Source organism: Chrysoperla carnea, chromosome 1 (genome assembly GCF_905475395.1).
Source record: "Chrysoperla carnea chromosome 1, inChrCarn1.1, whole genome shotgun sequence".
NCBI classification, from domain to species: Eukaryota; Metazoa; Arthropoda; class Insecta; order Neuroptera; family Chrysopidae; genus Chrysoperla; species Chrysoperla carnea.
The window spans coordinates 7,111,949-7,133,879 of record NC_058337.1 but is presented as its reverse complement, the minus strand read 5'-3'; the positions used below and the strand labels follow the sequence as shown (position 1 = coordinate 7,133,879).

Sequence of the window (21,931 nt, the reverse complement as noted above, 5' to 3'; positions counted from 1 at the left end):
CAGTGTAAGTTTACTGAATATTTTAGATTTTTAAAGTGGTGCAAGCGCCTTTTATAGAAACTAGGTATGGAAAACCATACCTAGTGATGTTTAAAAAACCATTTTAATCAAAACCTTCACTTGTTAGACGAGTGTAACATATGAATTGCTCTAGGCTCTCAAGTTAGTTGAAATTTGTAGATTAACCTTTACACGTGCTATAACTAGAGGCAGATATTATTTATACCATGTATATATGAAATATACATAGTATATTAAGTTTAGTCCCAAGTTTGTAACGCTTAAAAATATTGATACTACGAACAAAATTATGGTATAGGTGTTCATAAAATCACCTAATTAGTCCATTTCCGTCTGTCGCCTGTCCGTCTGTCATCGCGATTACTCAAAAACGAAAAGAGATATCAAGCTGAAATTTTTATAGTGTTCTTAGGACGTAAAAAGTGAGGTCGAGTTCGTAAATGAGCAACATAGATCAATTATGTCTTGTAAATATCAATATCAATTGTAAACCGTTAAAGATAGAACAAATGTTTAAAAGTAAAAAATGTTCCTTATAAAAAAATAAACAACTTTTGTTTGAAACATTTTCTTGTAAACATCACTGTTTATCCACGAGGGCGCTAATTAGGTGCAAATTTTATAGTATGTATTAATATGGGAATATCAGTTAAGTGTGTGTGGCTATTTAAGAGTGGATATCTTTCTTTATTTACGTGACGTCAAACAATTAACTCAGTCAATTGTTTGTTTTCACTTGTTTTAATTAGTTTAAGGCACAAAAGAAAAAAATTAAAATGTCGTTTATATTTTTGTATTTGTGTATTAGATATTCTGGCGTTTGCTATTTTTTGCATTAAATATTTAGCCGTTGGACATTTTGTATTAGTCTTTCTAAATTGAATTGAATATTTAAACACATGTAACCACACGCGCCGGGAGAGTGTGCACCCCCTCTCTTGAAGGGAAATACACAGATAAAGATTTAAAATCGCCGACTCCAAAAGTAACAGTAATTTTAACTGCATTATATTATCGTTATTTTTTTACTTTTAAGTGCGTATTAATTTTTTTTGGAAAAGTTTTTCTTTTGAAGGCGGTTTTCATTTGTTAAAAGTTTTTTTTATTTTGTGATTTTTAGTGAATACACTAACTACTTTTTCACTAAAAAAGAATCATCGAAATCGGTTGACGTGATATTGAGTTATTCTTCCTCTTGTCGTGCATAATGAATGCAAAATTTAATACTTTTATGGTTTTCTCATGGATGGCGTTGTTAGAACTAGACCAAAATGAAATGGGACCACACGGGAAGCACCAGCTTTCCAATAGATAAAAGATCATTAAAATCGGTTCACCCAGTCAAAAGTTCTGAGGTAACAAACATAAAAGAAAAAAAAAAATACAGTCGAATTGAGAACCTCCTTTTTTTTGGTTTGAAGTCGGTTAAAAAAAATGTAATTTAAAAGAACTAAACAGCATCTCTGATAGCTTTCTGTCAGAGAATTATTTGCCAACGTGAATGACGTTGACGTGGATAAAAAAGATAAAATATACAAGGTAATAAATAATATATGTATGCATAAATAAATATTGAATGGTAAACAATACAATCAATATAAAATACATATTGTCACTAATTATTATATAATTGTGTACAACTATTTATCATGATCACATTTAGTTAATAAGAATATTTCCTTTCATCTCGATCATAAATAATATTATTTTGTAACAATTTTCATGTGTTTTCTAAATATTTAACAATTTATTATTTTATTTCAAATATTTTATATTTATGTATGATACGATACGTTTATACAGTGTGTCCAAGCGGTACAAAAAAAAAGTTATTCTTCATGAAAAAGTTAAGCTTGGCCTAGAACGCAATATGAAATACTCAGATATCATGTTTGTATTCGTATACTAAGTTCAGGCGCTCTATTTGGAGGCCAAATTTTTTGAGACACTAGGTTCGTAATGTTATCAAAATCAAAAAACCAAAAAAGTTCCACAAGTATTTGGCCCGGAATATCTAATGTTTTCTTGCAAAAATATAATAAAAATAAAAAAAAGTAGGATTTGACCAAACCAATCAAATACTTTTTTAAATGTTTTTCAAAATGATATAATCCAATTGAAATCAGTTCATATCCCTTCTTTAGTTTAATATTATTAAATGATAGATACTAATATCTACTGATTATCATTGGCTGCTGGTTATCGAATCATAGTCAGTGAATTAACAAATTTATCAATTTTTGCCATACCTGTAGCGCCCAAACTAGGGCTCAAATCCAAAATTGGTAAATGACTTTTTCCTCCGTCTTTTTGAGCTTATTCTGTAGGCCGACGATCTGCAGTCAATAAAAGAACACCTTGTATATCCAACATAACATAATAAATACATACATAATTTTAGACGTATTATCTTGGATGTAAGACATCAATTTATTATTTTGAAGGTCATAGCATAAATACAATGAGCGAGCTTGTGTTGCTTGTTCACAAAATTTTTACTTGTAAGTTTTAACATTTGAACGATTTGTCTAACCACGATTTATCGTTCTAGAAAATATACCATAAATCATTACAAAAGAACTTGCATTAGCACTTTTCATGGTTTTTAGTGTTGCAACCAAATTTTTGATCAAAAATATCATAAAGTGTGTTTATTTCAAAAGTATTCACCCTTAATAACTCCTTAACTGAAGTGCTTATTGTTTTGAATGAAAACACGTCAATTTAGATATCGAGGGGGAAAATGGACCTAGTTGATGAACCTAGATAATTTTAGCTTTCATCCCCTCTCCTCCAGCCACCCCACTTTGAAATTTTAAATGGCACCCTTAAATCCACCCGTATCCAATTCGCAATGTTTTGCAAATAATAATTGTTTTCATACATTCCATTTGTTGTGTATTTTATCTTAAGAACCAATCGATCGATTTGATTTTTTTTTACATGGTTGAATAGAGAATTTTATGCCCTTTCAAATGAAGTATCACCCAAAGCCTTATTTGAAAGTAATTCAATCCCTTAAAACTATCATATGAGGTTAGTATGATATTAGGGTCAATTAACTCCTATCCTACTACTCGAAGCTTCCTACAAATTTCAAACCTATTCTACCTTTTATAGTTTCGTAAATAATATCCCCAAAGTTTTTATTTGTTTATTAAGCATTTTTTATAATTATTATAGTAAAAAAATCTTTAACATTGATTCTCCATCAGCAATATTTTTATTTATATATTAACTAGCTTTTACCCGCGACTCTGCCCGTGTTTTTGTCCTCATAAATAACTGGCAAAGATTATTAAAAATAAAATAAAATAATATGAACATTTTTTTTATTGCTTAATATATGCTTCTGTATACTTTATTATATGTTCTTCCATCCGGTGCAAATATATGAAGATTAAAGGTGACGTATAAAAAGGAAAGTCCATAAATTGTATCTTTCACCATGTTTTTTAAATGTCAACAAAAAATGTAGTCGGTCATGGAGACTACCGATGGAAGTGGAAACTTAAAACTTTGAAATAACTGGGCTTCGGCCTTCAGTCTTAAGCTTTCGGTCTGACTGGTCGCATATAGCTCAATGTCTATGCAATAATCAAAAGTACACTTCTTCGATTTTCGATCCTATATATGTATTAAATAATCAGTTTTCAACTTTTAAATGTAAAAAGTGTAAAAAGTATGTCTGTTAACTTTTGTAGAACAGATGTCCATAAATTGTTCTCCTTCACGATGTCTTATGAAATGTAAAAACAATGTCCATAAATTGTTCTCCTTCAACCCTGTCTTAGGGAATGTAAAAAAATAAATTTATTTTAATTTTAAAAAAAATATATTATAAATTATAGCTCATGTGCTATTCTGATGTATGAGCTATATTATTGTTAAGTTTCATGCCCATAAATTCATTCGACAGTTTTTGCGAGAAAGCGTAACAAACAAACAAACATCCTTACTTTCACATTTATAATATACTCGCTTGCTACCCGCTCGCTTCACTTGCCTTAAAAGTAACAACCACCGCTTTATAGCCTCCAGCGCTTTTGATTTCTCTTATCCCCCTTCCATAACACTCGAAGGGATTGTTTTGCACTGCTAAATTTTACGCACAGTTTTCAATTTTTTTTTTAAAGTGTAAAATAGTCATAATTCAGTATATCAGAAATGATGGGAGAAAAATAATTGAGTATATCAGAAAAGATGGCCATGAATTTATTTAAATTCATTTATTATTTTAAATTTTTACAGAAATCTTTAATTAATGTTCAAAAATTTATTTATTAAAAGTCAATAAATCGGTACATACCGACTTATTTTGTAAATTTTGATAAATATTTACTTTAACATCTAAGGTCAAAATTTTTGTTTATTTTCGTATTATAAAATATTCTTTGATTTCCAAAAATAATTCTTTTTAAATGTGTTATATAAATTGTGAAAGATAAAATTTTTTTGATTAAAAATCATTTTGACTTTATGTATGTTCATTTCTAAAAAATACAATTTAAATTTAAAGAATAATCTCATATCATTGCTTTAGCCCTGTTATCAGCCTATTATTTATACAAGTGTTTTATATTGTTTAAGTTCGTCCTTTCAATGGCTGGAAGTAAATTGTGCATTTTTAACTTCCCGCTAAGCAAATAGGGAAGTTATTGTTTTCACCCCGTTTTGCCAAAATCGAGTTTTCATCAGATCTCGACGTTTTAAGGTGTCAGGAAGCTTCCCTGACTACTTCCGCGAGGGTGTCTGTATGTATGTATGTATGTATGTGTGTGTGTGTGTGTGTGTGTGTGTGTGTGTGTGTGTGTGTGTGTGTGTGTGTGTGTGTGTGTGTGTGTGTGTGTGTGTGTGGATGTATGTAAACCTCTCATAACTTTTGAACAGCTTGTCCGATTTGATCGCGGTTGGTGCCATTCGAAAGGGCTTGACCAAACTTAGATTTTGAGGCCTATTTGGACCGATTCGAACCGATAGATTTCGAGAAATCTCAAAAAAACTGCAAAAAAATAATTTTTTTTTAAGTGTTTTTTTTTGAATAACTTTTAAACGGCTGTATCGATCAATTCCAAAAACTAATCAGCTCTCAACATCAAAAAACCACGTCGATCAGCACCAGTCCGGTCAAAATCGGTTGATTTGTTCGTGAGTTATCGTTGACGAAAGAAAACCCAAAAAACCGTTTTTTCGGAATAACCTCAAAAATTTGCAGATTTTTTTTGTAATATAATTTAATAAAACAGTAATCTATCACATTTCTACACAAGTTTTATTATCTTATTCCCTCTATTTCCAATACTCCGTTCAAAAATTTTAGTATGATTGTAAAAATTTAATCATTTTAGTCTAAGACCACATCTAATTACAATAAAATGCGAGTGGATATAACATCAGAATAGATAAAATTTTTTACACGTTATGAGTCAATACTTAGCGCGAAGTTACAGGGATGACCTGCAGGGTCAACCGTTTTCCAAATTTTTTTTATTTATTTAACACTAGCAGATACCCGCCCGCTTTGCTGAGAAATTTCTACTTTAAAATCAAAGACTACCGCGTTATAGCCCTCACTTATCTTTTTTTTTGTTAATAATTCTATGTATTTAAAAAAATCACAAGAGTACTTTTTTTTCTTATACTGATCAAAAAATACAAAAATAGTTTTCTAGAAATCTATGACAACATATCATCCATTTACAGTTTGTTTTCCTGTAAAACCAATGTTAAATATGTCTACTTTTGAAGTCATTTATTTATTAAAATAATTTGACAACCCCCCTAAAATTTTCAAAATTGATTTAGATTTAGGCCAACTTTATATAAAAAAAAAATATCCCAAATTGCCCTGGCGCTTGTATATTCAGAAATGAATATAAAAATATGAATTCATATCTTTATTCACAGCGTTTTATTAATGAAATATTATCTTGGTAATCGTAATCGTAATGGTATGCTAATGGTATGCATAAACTACACATGATATTGATAATAATTTTAATATTCAAACAAGGCATCATAGTAAATAAACTATTTCATTTGGCACTACATCCAGAGGCGGATACAGCGGGGGGGGGGTGCAGGTATAGAAGTATTTTCTTCTCCCTGGGAAATTTTTTCCACCAATTTTGTTACTAAAAATATTTCGCTTTTGTTACTTGAAATAAGCATGTTGAATAATTTTCGGAATCTTATTAATTTATAGATGGACGTATAGTAAAGATTAACAAAATATTTTTATTTAAAGCAAAACAATTGATTGAGTTAATTGTTGAAATACCATGTATATACTGTGTTGATTACACTGTCACATTACACATACATACATGTCACATACATACATGTCACACATATACATATAACTGATATACCCATATAATACTATTCAATTTACGCATAATTTGCGCTCTCACGGGTAAACAGTGACGTTTACGAAAAAATGTTTCAAACAAAAGTTGTTTATTTTTTAATAACATTTTTCACATTAAAACTTTTGTTCTATCTATAATGGTTTACAAGATAGGTCCTACGGACCCAAGAGACCTATGTTGCTCATTTACGAACTTGACCTCACTTTTTACGTCCTCAGCACGCTATAAAAATTTCAGCTTGATATCTCTTTTCGTTTTTGAGTAATCGTGATGACAGACGGACAGACAGACAAGTGAAAATGGACTAATTAGACGATTCTATGAACACATATACCAAAATTTTTTTGGTAGCATCAATATTTTTAAGCGTTACAAACTTGGGACTGACTAAACTTATTATACTATGTATATTTCATATATATTCGCACCGTGTGTGAGTTTTATTGGAGGCGTTTCCATGGTAACGATACACTACTTTTAATTATAGAATTGTATGGATTGCATTTAAGACTTACATTGAAAATTTAATATTATTGTCTCATAAATTTAAATAAATAATTATAATAATTTATATTTGAAAAATAATATTTGTGCAATTTGATTTATTATTTTCACAATTTTTAATGCATTAAGTTTAATTAATTCGTATTTTTCAATAATTTTAATTTGACATTTTCCAAAACATTAACATGTAAAGAATTGCAAATAAGTCATAACAGCCTCCTTTATCGCCAAAATTTATAAAATCAACATCAAGTCAAATAATTTCAATAATGGAGTATAATAAAAACTTGGAATTTTTGTACGGTTTAGTTTTTTTTCTTCTTTTTACATATAACAAGTGGCGTCACAAAGCTTTTGACACCCCCCCCCCCATACTACTTGTCACATAATGTCACATTTCGTTGACCCCCTTCCCTCCTTAACGTATGCCATATTTAATGGATAATGGTCCCTATTTAGAGAACTATATATTTTTAACTAAGTTATCGCGTGCTTTCTTATGTCGTTAGAAATACCTTAAGGACGTTCATGCGTCAACCTGTTTTGCTATGTGCGTTCATAGGGAAACAGTATGTAAATTTTAAAGAATTTTAAATTAATAGAAAATAGAAAATTTTTTTGAAATTCGATTAAAAGTTTAAATAATTATTAACTGGTAAAAGTTTCAAGTATGGTTATCGATAGAATTTTTGAAAAATATCGATTTATATTTTTCATTTAGTCCCATGTTAAAACTTACTTTTAGTCATTTTTTAAACTTTAAAAAAATTTAAATTAATTCGATAACAGGTTATTTTTCCTGTCTTAAATCATAGAAAATCATTTAAATTATTGCATTATCATATTGTTTTTTATTTCTTTACTAATATTGTTGACGCATGAACGTCCTTAAGTACCATACACGTGAAATGTAGTACTAACATTATCATTTTTTTCTTAATACAATTTATCAATCTAAGTTATTGTGTGCTCCCCTTAAAGAATCCGCGTCTGATTACAATCAACAACAAACAAGTAATAAAAATAAGTATTTATTATAAACAAACAATAAATTATACATGATATAATTATATGCATAATATTATTATTATAAATTTATAATATATTTAAAGTAAAGAAACATTGACCTTAACAATAAACAGTAATAATTATCTATATTCACTTACATTAATTAGGCTAATCGAGGATCACAAAAGAATTTCAAAATACCATTTAGACGAGTCATTTTAGACGAAGAAAGTGTAAAGCGGAAAAATTTTTTTTGCTTCGACCTATGAGGCCAATTTTTTTTTTTTTTTTAATGTTCAGGAAGGTCCATATATCAAAAACTACATCTAAATGGTGCCGCTAAAAAGTTTGGTCATTGTTATGAGTCAAATAGGTCAAATTTTAAAATCAATTTATGAGGTGATTTTTGAAAATTTTAAAACTTTGAAAATATTTAACAAAATGGGCCAGAAACGTATACACGGGAGTTTTCATGGTCGCTAATTACTATTCTGAAGTCAAATTTCTATATACTCCCCCCTCCTGAAGTAATTCGAACCGCTCTGGTCCAAAATAGCAATATTCTGTAAATATTTAACAAAATGAACAAAAAAAATTATACTTGGGGATTTTTGGGGCCGCTGATTACGATGGCGAAGATAGAATTTCGATTTACCCCCGAGTATACTTTTTTGGTCCAATTTGTTGAATATTTACAGCATATTGCTGTGTTGAGCAAGCTGGGGGTGACTTACTTCAGGAGGGAGGGGGGCATTTTAACTACGTATAACCCCCGAGTATACAATTTTGGTCCTTTTTGCTGAATATTTACAGAATATTGCTATGTTGGGCCAGTGAAGGTAAATTATCATAGGAGGGGGGATTATATCTACATTCTAACTATGGAATCGTGATCAGCAACCCCAAAAACGCCCGAGTATACATTTTTGTTCCACTTTGTTTAATTTTTACAAAATATTGCTGCGATGAGCCAGCGGGAGTGAATTAACTCAGGAGGCGGGAAATATATCCACATTTTATCTACGGAATCGTGATCATTGATCCTAAAAACGCCCGAATATAATTTTTTGGTCCATTTTGTTGAATATTTACAGATCATTAGCCCCCCGATACCACCGAGTATACTTGTTTAGTTCATTTTGTTGAATATTTGGCTTAATATTGCTATTTTGGATCAGCAGAGCGAATTACCCCAGAAGGGGATATTGTATCGAAATTCTAACTCGGAATTGCGATCAACGACTCCGAAAACCCTCGAGTAAATGTTTGATTTTTCGCAGACTTGTTTATAATGTTGGTCAAATGAATAATCCAGGTTTGTGACCTGGAACGCTGAACGTAGCTTTGTCAAATACGAAAAAACCATACCAATTTTTAATTTTGGCGATTATAACCCTAAAAGACTAGTTTTTTAATTGGCTCAATGAATAATCCAGGTTTATGACCTGGAACGCTATATGTTTTTACAAAAAAATTTTAAAAGTTGAAAAACTAAAACCCGATTTACACAAATGATGAAAATAGCTTAAAATATATAGCCCAAGAGCCCATAACTTAATACTTCTTTTCGGGTCTAAATCGAAAAATATCGACACTAGAAAAAAATCGATGAAGACCAAAATTGTAAGAAATTTACTTCTAAACAACTTCGGTAATGGCCATTTTTCTTGTAAAATTGAAAATAAACGAGTTATCAATAAACAAAAATTCACGCCTTCTTTTCTGGTCTAAATCGAAAAATATCGATCCCACGTAAAAATTGATAAGAGCCAAAATTGTAGAAAATTTAGTTCCAAGCAACTTTGATAGGGACCATTTTTCGTGTAAAATTGAAAATAAACGAGTTATTCAATAAAAAAAGATTCCCTCTCAAATTTAAGATGGCGGATGACGCAACAGGATTAGAATTCTCGTAAACCGCAATGTAGACTGCCAGTGAGCCTCTCCAACAATTTCTGAAGGAAAAGTTTCTGTTATTATTTCCGGTCCAAGTTTAAGATTAGTCTAAATTACAGCGGACTTTCAATGTTTCTGGCAAGATGAAAAAACCATTAAAACTATCCGGCTATTGAGGATTTTTTGTGTAGTGTTGAGTTTTATTTTTTTTAAACATTTATTATAATTTTTGTTATGAAATCAAATTGATTATTAAATTTAAATAAAAATTTAAATGACTTACAATGCCATCTGTTAGAACTAAATAATAAGTTATAAATGTATGTTATACTAAACATAAATGGTTTGTACATGAAATAAAACAGTTACAAATTATTATTATCAGTCATCACTTTTATGTGAGGTTATGCGTTACTTTTATTTTTATAATTAACCGGTTCAATTCCAACAACTTTTTAAGAATTACAAGTAGAATTAAAAATGATTTAAATATTCTACTAAGCATGAAATTCTACTAAAAAAACCATCAAAATTAGTTCTTTTAAAAAATTATTGTGTTAGAATGATTTCTATTGTATCTGTATGAAAGTAGTGTACAAAAAGACTCCACAAATCAAATCAGTAAATCATTGTGAATTGTTTGTTATTTAAAAATTAAAAAATGGCTCAATTACCTCGACGTATAATCAAAGAAACTCAACGACTACTTCAAGAACCAGTACCTGGAATAAGTGCAGTACCAGATGAAAGTAATGCACGATACTTCCATGTGATTGTAACTGGTCCACAAGATTCACCATTTGAAGGTGGTTTATTTAAATTGGAATTATTTTTACCAGAAGATTATCCAATGTCACCACCAAAAGTACGATTCATCACGAAAATATATCATCCAAATATTGATCGTTTAGGTCGAATTTGTTTGGATATATTAAAAGATAAATGGAGTCCAGCATTACAAATCCGTACAGTATTATTATCAATTCAAGCATTATTAAGTGCACCAAATCCAGATGATCCATTAGCTAATGATGTTGCTGAATTATGGAAAGTGAATGAAGTTGAAGCGATCCGTAACGCTAAAGATTGGACAAGAAGATATGCAATGGGAGATAGTAATTGAAGTGAATTTGTGTATTTATAATAATTTTTTTGTTTGTAATTGTATATTTGATTTAAATTTTCACATAATACGAGTATTATTTTTTAAATATATTTATCTATAATTGCTTTCCATACCCAGTGACGGATTTAGGCCTGCTGCCGCCCTAGGCCCCGTTCAATGCGCCGCCCTTTTTGATAGAATGAATTTCATTAGTTTTGATCCAGTTTTTTTTATTTTAAAGTAACTTAATTTATTAAAATATAATTTTTTAAATATTACTGACTAGTTGGGCTTCAATAGACAGTAATGCAAGTGCATTAAGTCTTATCTTGGCCCATGCCTGCGCGTAAATAGGTTTTTACTCTTTTAAGAGTAGGAAAAGATCTTTCTCCTGAACAATTTGTAGCCGGAATATTCAAAAAAATACGGAGAGCAATGTCCACATTCGGATAAACATCTCGAAGATTCCGTGAATGCAATACATTGCATATTTCTTGTGCAGAGCGTACATCTTCCATATTTGCCAAGGAATGTTTGAGTTGACAATGTAAATGAATGCATTCATTGCCTAACGTCTCTTCCAATTCATCAGGATACTTACTGATTAGTTTATTGGCAAGATTTTTTAATTCATTCGTGTCTATTTCAGATAAATTATTAAAAAAATTGTTGATAAATTTTCTAAAAAATTGTTAAAATTAAAAAAGTATTAGATTGACTAGAAAACCAATACTTTTTTCTTTGTCTCCATACTTTTTTTTTAATCAGGGACATACAAATCTTTAAAATTTTAAAAATTGGATTAAATAATTTCAAAATGCTTCATACACGTGAGATTAATCTCACTAAAGGAATAGAAAGTAAAGAACATTACTCGATAAAGAATATCATTGATCGATTAAAAAATTAACATCTTATCCACACAGATTGAGAAGTAGATTAATGAATTGGATTATAATATTTTCTATCGAAAATTTTTTATAAAAACTATTCTGAACCAATTTTTATAATTGATTGTCTTTACTTTTTTGTGACTCTAAAATTTTGGCATTTCATAAATTTTACCGCCCTTCAAATTCTGTCGCCCTAGGCCCGGGCCTCACGGGCCTAGGCCTAAATCCATCACTGTCCATACCTATCTATGTAATCTATATATTGTGAGCTGAGTTGCATGCAGATGCAGATGGTGTTCGTTCCATTGCTTCACTTCATTCTTTATAATAATTATTATTTTTATTATTATTAATTATAGAATTATAAAATTATAATTTAGTGCCTATTTACTCTTTAGTATTTTATTTTAGATTACATGTAATTAAATTCCTTTAAAAATTTTTCTTTTTATAATTCTAATATAAAACTATGAAAAATATTTGTATGTTTTATTATCCTTTTATTCCTATTCGTTGTGTGCGTAGTCATGGTAGGTACTTTCAGTGAAAAATTTTGGCGATAAAGGAGGCTGTTATGCCTTATTTGTAGTTCTTTACATGTTAATGTTATAGAAAATGTCAAATTATAATTATTGAAAAACACACATTAATTAAACTTGAAAATAAGAAATCAAATTGCACAATTTTTTTAATGTAAATTATCATAATTAATTTTATTTAAATTTGTGAGACAATAATATTAAGTTTTCAATGTAAGTCATAAATGCAATCCATACAATTCTATAATTAAAGTAGTGTATCGTTACCATGGAAACGCCTCCAATAAAATTCACTCACGGTGCCAATATAATAAGTACCATTGGAATATATTTTTTAAAACGTAAAATTTGACAGATTTTTTTTTTAATTTTTAGCAGACACGACGAGATCTTGTACTTACTAAAATTTTTAACCGACTTCAAACCAAAATAAAGGAGGTTCTCAATTCGACTGTATTTTTTTTATTTATTTTTTCTTATGTGTGTTACCTCAGAACTTTTGACTGGGTGAACCGATTTTGATGATTCTTTATCCATTTGAAAGCTGGTACTTCTCGTGTGATCCCATTTCATTTTAATCTAGTTCTGACAACGACATCCATGAGAAAACCATAAAAGACTTAAATTTGCATTCATTATGCACGACAAGAGGACGAATTACTCAATATCACGTCAACCGTTTTCGATGATTTTTTTATCTATTTGAAAGCTGGTGCTTCCTGTGTGGTCCCATTTCATTTTGGTCTAGTTCTGACAACGACATCCATGAGAAAACCATAAAAGATTTAAATTTGCATTCATTATGCACGACAAGAGGACGAATTACTCAATATCACGTCAACCGATTTCGATGATTCTTTATCTATTTCAAAGCTGGTGCTTCCCGTGTGGTCCCATTTCATTTTGGTCTAGTTCTGACAACGCTATCCATGAGAAAACCATAAAAGTCTTTAAATTTGCATTCGTTATGCACGACAAGACGACGAATAACTCAATATCACGTCAACCGATTTCGATGATTCTTTTTTAGTGAAAAATTAGTTAGTGTACTTCAGATTCACTAAAAATCACGAAATAAAACCGACTTCAAAAGAAAATCTTTTCCAAAACAAATGAATATGCACTAAAAAGTAAAAAAATAATGATAATATAATGTAGTTAAAATTATTGTTTTTTTTGGAGTCGGTGTCAGCCAAGCTAATGTAGCAAACTGTTCTGTCAGAGTTGTTTCCTTGGCTGACACCGACTCCAAAAAAAAAAACAATAATTTTTACTTCATTATATTATCATTATTTTTTTACTTTTTAGTGCATATTCATTTGTTTTGGAAAAGATTTTCTTTTGAAGTCGGTTTTCTTTTTGTTAAAAGTTTTTTTTACAACACAAATTGTATATGGATGATATTTTTTACTGTACAAGAGTTTATTTATGCACACATTTATTTTTAGTGTAGATGTATAGAGTGTTCTATTATTGACTGCAAAAAATATGCCTTCTTAAGTAAGCTCATAAAGGCGAAGGAAAAAGTTCAACAAAAGCGTTTTTCGGAAATTTTCAAGAATAAATTATATGTTAGCCGTGGTATCCAAATTTCAAGCTATTTTCCAGCAACAAACGACCAATGAATTATGCATTATTTGCACGTATATTAAATTTTTGAAATTCCTACGTAGTTTTTATACCATGCATATATGAAATATACATAGTATATTAAGTTTAGTCCCAAGTTTGTAACGCTTAAAAAGTCCGTCCGTCCGTCTGTGGACACGATAACTCAAAAACGAAAAAAGATATCGAGCTGAAATTTTTACAGCGTACTCAGGACGTAAAAAGTGAGGTCAAGTTCGTAAATGAGCATCATAGGTTAATTGGGTGTTGGGTCCGTAGGACCCATCTTGTAAACCGTTAGAGATAGAAGAAAAGTTTAAATACTAAAAATGTTCGTTATCAAAAATTAAACAACTTTTGTTTGAAACATTTTTTCGTAAACATCACTGTTTACCCGTAAGGGCGCCAATCAGGCGGAAATTTTATAATATGTAGTATACTTGATTATCAGCTATGTATGTGTCACATGTTTGTATGTGTAATGTGATAAAGAAATCAACACTGACTATGCATGGTATTTCAACAATTAACTCAGTCAATTGTTTGTTTTCACTTGTTTTTTGTGGGTATTGAAGTTCAACGTTGGTTAGTGAAACTAATGGAGGTCACATTGAGCATTTGATCGGTTCCTGCTCTATACAATTGTTTTTGTTTTGTGAATTAGCCAACTGATTCGAACATATTATGCTGTTTACTTTATTGTATTATTTATTTATTGAGTATATTTATTTTATGCATGTAAATAGAATATAAGACAACCGCCCACTTAGTTTAGGTTTTAACTCAACACCAGCCTTCAATATTTAAGTGAACTGTGATTCGATAAAATTATTTACGTTGTATTAATATAATATTAATTTATTTGGTTAATTATTTTCAAAGTAGGCCTCAGATCGAAAATTGGTAAATAAGTTTTACCTTCGTCTTGATGAGCTTATTCTGTAGGCCAACGTTCTGCAGTCTATAATAGAACACACTGTATACATATACAATGATTATAGTTAGTGTAGCGTCATTCAACTTGAATGCCTTTGTGATTATGATCCAATCGAATAATTTACAAAGGATCCCCTCTATCGAAATTAATCAACATTATACACTTACATAATTATATAATACATAATATGGAGGAAAGTTGGCAAAGTAGCCAAGCCATTGTCTAGGTGGCTTATTACAATTTAAAATTATTTTTTTATTGTAAAAATTTGTTTTGTTTATTTTCCTTCGGGCTAATGAAATTTTTAATTCAATCCATAAGGTTTGCAATCAGTATCATAGAAATATTGAGGCTAAAATTTTTAAAATCATTTTTATACCATGTATATATGAAATGTACATAGTATATTAAGTTTAGTCCCAAGTTTGTAACGCTTAAAAATAATGATGCTAGGAAAAAAATTTTGTCATAGGTGTTCATAAAATCACCTAATTAGTCCATTTCCGGTTGTCCGTCCGTCTGTGGACACGATAATTCAAAAACGAAAAAAGATATCGAGCTGAAATTTTTACAGCGTACTCAGGACGTAAAAAGTGAGGTCAAATTCGTAAATGAGCATCATAGGTCAATTGGGTCTTGGGTCCGTAGGACCCATCTTGTAAACCGTTAGAGATAGAACAAAAGTTTAAATGTAAAAAATGTTCCTTATCAAAAATTAAACAACTTTTGTTTGAAACATTTTTTCGTAATCATCACTGTTTACCCGTGAGGGCGCCAACTAGGCGGAAATTTTATAATATGTACTATACTTGATTATCAGTTATGTATGTGTCACATGTTTGTATGTGTAATGTGATAAAGAAATCAACACTGACTATGCATGGTATTTCAACAATTAACTCAGTCAATTGTTTGTTTTCACTTGTTATGTATATGTTTCTCTTTACCTGTTTTGTGTTATTGACTCTTTACTTTGCCAATTTAATATGAACCCTAAAATATAACGAAATAACCGCAACATTTATGTAAAATCATGTTAAAAATGCAGTGGGTTTTATTCTAAGAACTTATAATTGCATCAACCAAACATGCGAAATATATCTTGAATTGCTACTCTCAAACGAAACCGGTTTTTTAAACCAAATGAATACGTTGGTCGAATCGATTCGCATACGGCGGCTTACTGATCTGCTTTACTTACATTTTTAACAATACTTTTTATTTTTTAACTTTGAAATTCAAAAGTTTCCAAATTTTAAATATATCAAATACAATTTTTCTAAAATTAATAAATCAATTACTGTGATAAACATTTTATTCTGATTTCTACTATTATTATTTTTAAATGTAAAAAGTTCAATAATTAAGATTTATTGTTTAAAAAAAGAATTTAGTACTTATTTCAATAATATAGTATATAGTGCGTTTACATCTGGATTACCAGTTAAAGAATTATTTATCACAAACACAATGGTGGAAGCGATAGGAAATTAACAAAGTGAATGTTATTTCCTTAAGAAACAAAAAGTGACAGGTATAAATTTTAAATTAATTAATTCCATTTAAGTAAGTTACCTAAAAGTCTAGTCAACAAGTTAAAATTGGTAAATATAGAAATAATGGTCGTAAAAATGTAATCGTAAAAGTGTTTGCACACACAAAAATTACAAAAGTAACAAGTGAAAAGAAACAATTGAATGAGTTAATTGTGGAAATACCATGCATAGTCAGTGTTGATTTCTTTATCACATAACACATAAAAAAATGTATAGACAGTGTTGATGCGCAATCGTTTGTTTTTTTGACGTCACATAAATAACAAAAGATATTCACTTTTAAATAGACACACACACAACTGATATTCCTATATTAATACATACTATAAAATTTGCACCTAATTAACGCCCTCGTGGGTAAACAGTGATGTTTACAAAAAAATGTTTCAAACAAAAGTTTTTTATTTTTTTATAAGGAACATTTTTTACATTAAAACTTTTGTTCTATCTCTAATGGTTTACAAGATGGGTCCTACGGACCCAAGGCCCAATTGACCTATGATGCTCATTTACGAACTTGACCTCACTTTTTACGTCCTGAGTACGCTGTAAAAATTTCAGCTCGATATCTTTTTTCGTTTTTGAGTTATCGTGTCCACAGACGGACGGACGGACGGACGGACAACCGGAAATGGACTAATTAGGTGATTTTATGAACAGCTATGACAAAATTTTTTTCCTAGCATCATTATTTTTAAGCGTTACAAACTTGGGACTAAACTTAATATACTATGTATATTTCATATATGCATGGTATAAAAATTAATATTGAAGAAATTAAAAAACCAGATTCTTAAAGAGAAGGAAATTTCCAATAAATAACTCTCACTCCCAGAAGACCACATTCATTATTTATAATTTTAATTTCACGTTGACGTCACCTTTTTGCGTCGTTTTTAGACTGTTGTAATATCGTCAAAAACGAGTGTCTCACACTAAATAATTTTTTAGGTATTAAATATTAATTTAACAAGTGAAAACAAACAATTGACTGAGTCAATTGTTGAAATACCATGCATAGTCAGTGTTGATTTCTTTATCACACATACAAACATGTGACACATACATAACTGTATAGTACATAGTATAAAATAAGATAATCAAATATAGTTCATATTATAAAATTTCCGCCTAATTGGCGCCCTCACGGGTAAACAGTGATGTTAACGAAAAAATGTTTCAAACAAAAGTTGTTTAATTTTTGATAAGGAACATTTTTTACATTTAAACTTTTGTTCTATCTCTAACGGTTTACAAGATGGGTCCTACGGACCCAAGACCCAATTGACCTATGATGCTCATTTACGAACTTGACTTTTTACGTCGCTCAGGACTTTTTACGTCCTGAGTACGCTGTAAAAATTTCAGCTCGATATCTTTTTTCGTTTTTGAGTTATCGTGTCCACAGACGGACGATCGGGCGGACGGACAACCGGAAATGGACTAATTAGGTGATTTTATGAACACCCATGACAAAATTTTTTTCCTAGCATCATTATTTTTAAGCGTTACAAACTTGGGACTAAACTTCATAAAAGTACTATGTATATTTCATATATACATGGTATAATAAATAAAATTGTTTGTATTGATGAAAATTGTATAAAAATACAACTAAGATTGGAGAAAATTGTATAAGTCTTAATAAAAATTTATAGAACTCATAATGTATAGAAAAAAATTTTAATTGATATAATAACTTACTTGAAAAACACGTAAGTGTAAAAAATTTACAGTATTCCGGGTATTCCGTTTATACCTGGCAATCCATAAGTTGCGGCTGACTGAGACCTGGCAACCATTTGTTTTTTTTTATTTACTTTCAAATGACGTTGGATTAATTGAAAAAACATTTAAATACAATTTTTAAACAAAAATCATTACAATATGTTTAATTAAAGGTAGTTGCGGCTTAATTTGCCAGGCAACAACCCTGCTGTAATCTATTCTACTATCATGTATCATTCATAAAAATTAAGTTTTATCAAAAAAGAAAAAGATATCTACAGATTCAAACGTCGGGATCTTAGGCTATTAGAAGTGAATTTAATCATATATTTTTGAAAATGAAACACCGGAAAATATTTTTAATAAAATAAAGTTCAAAACTAAAACCCCGATTACTACACATCATGCCCTAGAAAGTATGAAACAAGAAAATATTATCATCTGAAATTGTTATGATAAATAAAATTGTCACTACTTGACTGTAATAACAATTTTACTTATCATAACAATTTCAGATGATAATATTTTCTTGTTTCATTCTTTTCATAGCGTAATTTTGTAGTCGAGGTTTTAGTTTTTGAACTTGTATTTTATCAAAATTATTTTGGGGTGTTTTTATATTATTAGCAAAATTTAGCATATGCAGAATATTTGATAGTAAACACCAGGTATATTTTAGATCTAGTAAAAATAATAAATTAATTTATATTCTTAAGATATTAAGATATTAAGAATTCTTAAGCATATTTTTAATAAATCGATTTTCTATTTTATTTATAGTACCACGGGAAAACGATCACACAACAAATAGTGGAACTGGAGCGGATAGTGAAAAACAAGCATTTCTATCTACAGAACCGGTTCGTTTGACACCAGCATGGGAGGAAGTAAATGTACCGGATGATGAATTAAATTTTAGAACAATTAGTACGGATCAAGCGAACTTAGAAATGAATCCGCCAAAAGATCGTTTAAATTTAGTGTATTGGGTTATATTGTTGCATGGTATTGGTATATTGACTCCTTGGAATATGTTCATTACAGCCAAAGAGGTACAGATATCTATTTCTTTTATTTTAACTCTTACACTCACTCAACTCAATCATATCCATCTATACAAATAACATAAAATATTAGTACAGGAGCTCGCAACGTTTTCGAGAGAGAATTTTATTATTGCTGATTTTATGATATGTTGTTCCCCTTGCTCTTTCTGTTAGAGCTTGGGCGGTCTGGCTGCCGGAAGTGGTTGCGTTTAGTACTGCGCAGCCTAAAAGTTATGAAAAAAGACATTTGTTGAATATATATCTTATGTTATGTTTTTTGTCAAGTGTGGTACATGGCCGTGGCCGTTAAGGCGCTAGCTTAAATTATTTTAGTGATTACTAGTTCCGAGTTTATTATATTATTTCTATTGAATTTTTTTAATTTATTTAATTTTTCTTATATTGAACGTTTCTTATTTTATTTTTTGATAACTCTGTACGGTTTTAATTACGAGTTAAATTTTTAAGGTCATATATAATAATAATAACAATAAAAATCGACCCATTCTTCTTTCTTTAAAAAATCATTGTGTCCCATTTCTGAACGCAAAGGGTAAAAAATTCTAAACTCAACCACCTCCTCTATTGAACAAATTCAACCCAATAATTAAAACTTCGTAACTAAGACGATACAGAGTTATCACAAAATAAAATATGAAACGTTCAATACAATAAAAATTAAATAAATTAAAAAACTTAAATAAGATAATTGAAAAAAAATGGTGACCGCTGCTGGATTCGAACTCGGAACTAGTAATCACTAAAATAACCTAAACTAGCGCCTTAACGGCCACAGCCATGTACCACACTTGACAAAAAAACATAACATAAGATATATATTCAACAAATGTAATTTTTCATAACTTTTAGGCTGCGCAATACTAAACGCAACCACTTCATGTAGCCAGACCGCCCAAGCTCTAACAGAAAGAGCAAGGGGAACAACATATCATAAAATCAGCAATAATAAAATTCTTTTTTTGCCGACGTTGCGAGCTCCTGTACCATTATAAGTTTGGTGATGAGCGACATTTTATTTTCAAAAAAAATTAGTATTCTTCAACAAAAACTTAAATTAAAATAATTTTTTTCTTTTTTAGTATTTTGTTGATTATAAATTAAGTAAAGAGTATACTGGGGAAGAATCTATGTATGGAACAAATTTTTTATCATATGTTGGTTTTGCTGCCCAAGTGCCTGGTTTAATCTTAAATTGGGGAAATATTTTCATCAATATTGGGTAATTGGATTCTTTTTATTGTATTTTATAAATAGTTTACACCATTTTTAAGTTAATTAAATATACAGCGTGCTACTTAACTTAAGTAACTTAAGCGTGCTACTTACCATACTGCCGTGTGGTAAATAAGCTTCTCAATCGATGTGAAGCAGTTTCTCTCATAGGACATATATATGGCAGAACGGTCATTTTCGAGATAGAGGAAGGAGAGTGTACGGTAAGACAAAGCATACATTTTTATAAACCGGGAAAAATAGTGGCAGTAGTGAAGTAAACCGGAAAAAAGTAGATCCTAACCGAATAAACTCAAGTGCGATTTTCTTGTTACAACACGTACGTTTATGAAAAAATACTGGTAGACGCCGCAGACTGGGAGTATAACGGTAATTTGAAATCAAGCGTGGAAGAAGTCTCAAAAACTGCTGTAAAACAAAGTAAATAAAAACTTAAAAAAATTTTTACCGCTTGCCAAATAAGTTCCATAACGACCGTACAAACATTACACAATACTGGTAGAAATTTTTCCCCTCCTCTTTCCTACTAGCAAAAGAGCCACTTTTACGCCGTTTGAGGTGGTTTTGGGGAGGAGGAGAGGAAAGAAATGTCTACCAGTATTGTGTAACGTTTGTGCGGTAGTTATGTAACTTATTTGGCAAGCGGCAAATTTTTTTTCAGCATTTACTTACTTTGTTTTACAGCAGTTTTCAGGACTTCTTCCACGCTTGATTTTAAATAACTGTCATACTGTCGGTCTGCGGTGTCTGTCACTATTTTTCCATAAAAGTACATGTTTTAACAACAAAATCGCACTTGAGTTATACCAGTTAGGATCGACTTTTTTCTTGTTTAATTCAACACCATGCCACTCCCCCCCGAAACCGCCAGAGTTATTTGTCTGCCAGTATTTTACCCGGTTTATAAAAACTTGATACTTTGACTTACCGTTGCTTCCAGGCGGTAAGAGTCCACGATTTTCCCAGATTTTTACACCCGCTTCGATCACGAAAATGGCCGTTCTCAGAAGGGTATTTATTACACGGCAGAAAGTTAAGATTCATGTATTTTTTGGCGCGCTAAAAACTAAAATATATTTGTTATTTTGATTGTATTTGAATGAAAACTAATGGTATTATAATTAATATTTTCAGAGGTAATCTAACAAAACGTATTGTATATAGCATCACAGCGTTAGCAATCATCTTTTTAATCACCATATTGTTAGCAATGTTTGACACATCTAAAAGTCCTGGATTCTTTTTTTTTGCAACAATGACTTGTGTAGTCATCTTAAATAGTAAGTATATACAAATACAGTAACTAAATTTAAATGCCTAAGCTAAGCTAGGCAAGTAGTTAAATATTATCGATTCAAGACGTTTGCCTAGCTTTTTAATTAGGCTATTAATTGTGTCATATAGAAAGGAACTAAAACGTTCACGCCACGGGGTTTTTATTGCAGAGGGATAAAATCGTTCAATG

The 21,931-nt window shown here is 30.2% G+C and overlaps 2 protein-coding genes across 2 annotated transcripts in view; both read left to right on the top strand.

Annotated features, from left to right (window-relative positions):
* The window catches only part of LOC123290925 (equilibrative nucleoside transporter 1), a 42,662-nt gene that overhangs the window by 13,507 nt on the left and 7,224 nt on the right, over window positions 1-21,931 (top strand). Inside the window, exons 2-4 of the mRNA XM_044871308.1 lie at window positions 18,947-19,218; window positions 20,313-20,452; window positions 21,601-21,746. Of these exons, the coding sequence (XP_044727243.1) occupies window positions 18,947-19,218; window positions 20,313-20,452; window positions 21,601-21,746 (558 nt within the window). The remainder of the gene's footprint in view (window positions 1-18,946; window positions 19,219-20,312; window positions 20,453-21,600; window positions 21,747-21,931) is intronic.
* On the top strand, window positions 10,217-11,535 carry LOC123290937 (ubiquitin-conjugating enzyme E2 N-like). The gene has a single exon (XM_044871323.1). It carries the CDS (start codon window positions 10,462-10,464, stop codon window positions 10,921-10,923), a length of 462 nt encoding a protein of 153 aa, XP_044727258.1. The 5' UTR covers window positions 10,217-10,461; the 3' UTR covers window positions 10,924-11,535.

What these genes read in the sequence shown, in the direction of transcription:
- LOC123290937 (XM_044871323.1), top strand. Translation starts at nt 10,462, where the DNA reads ATGGCTCAATTACCTCGACGTATAATCAAAGAAACTCAACGACTACTT.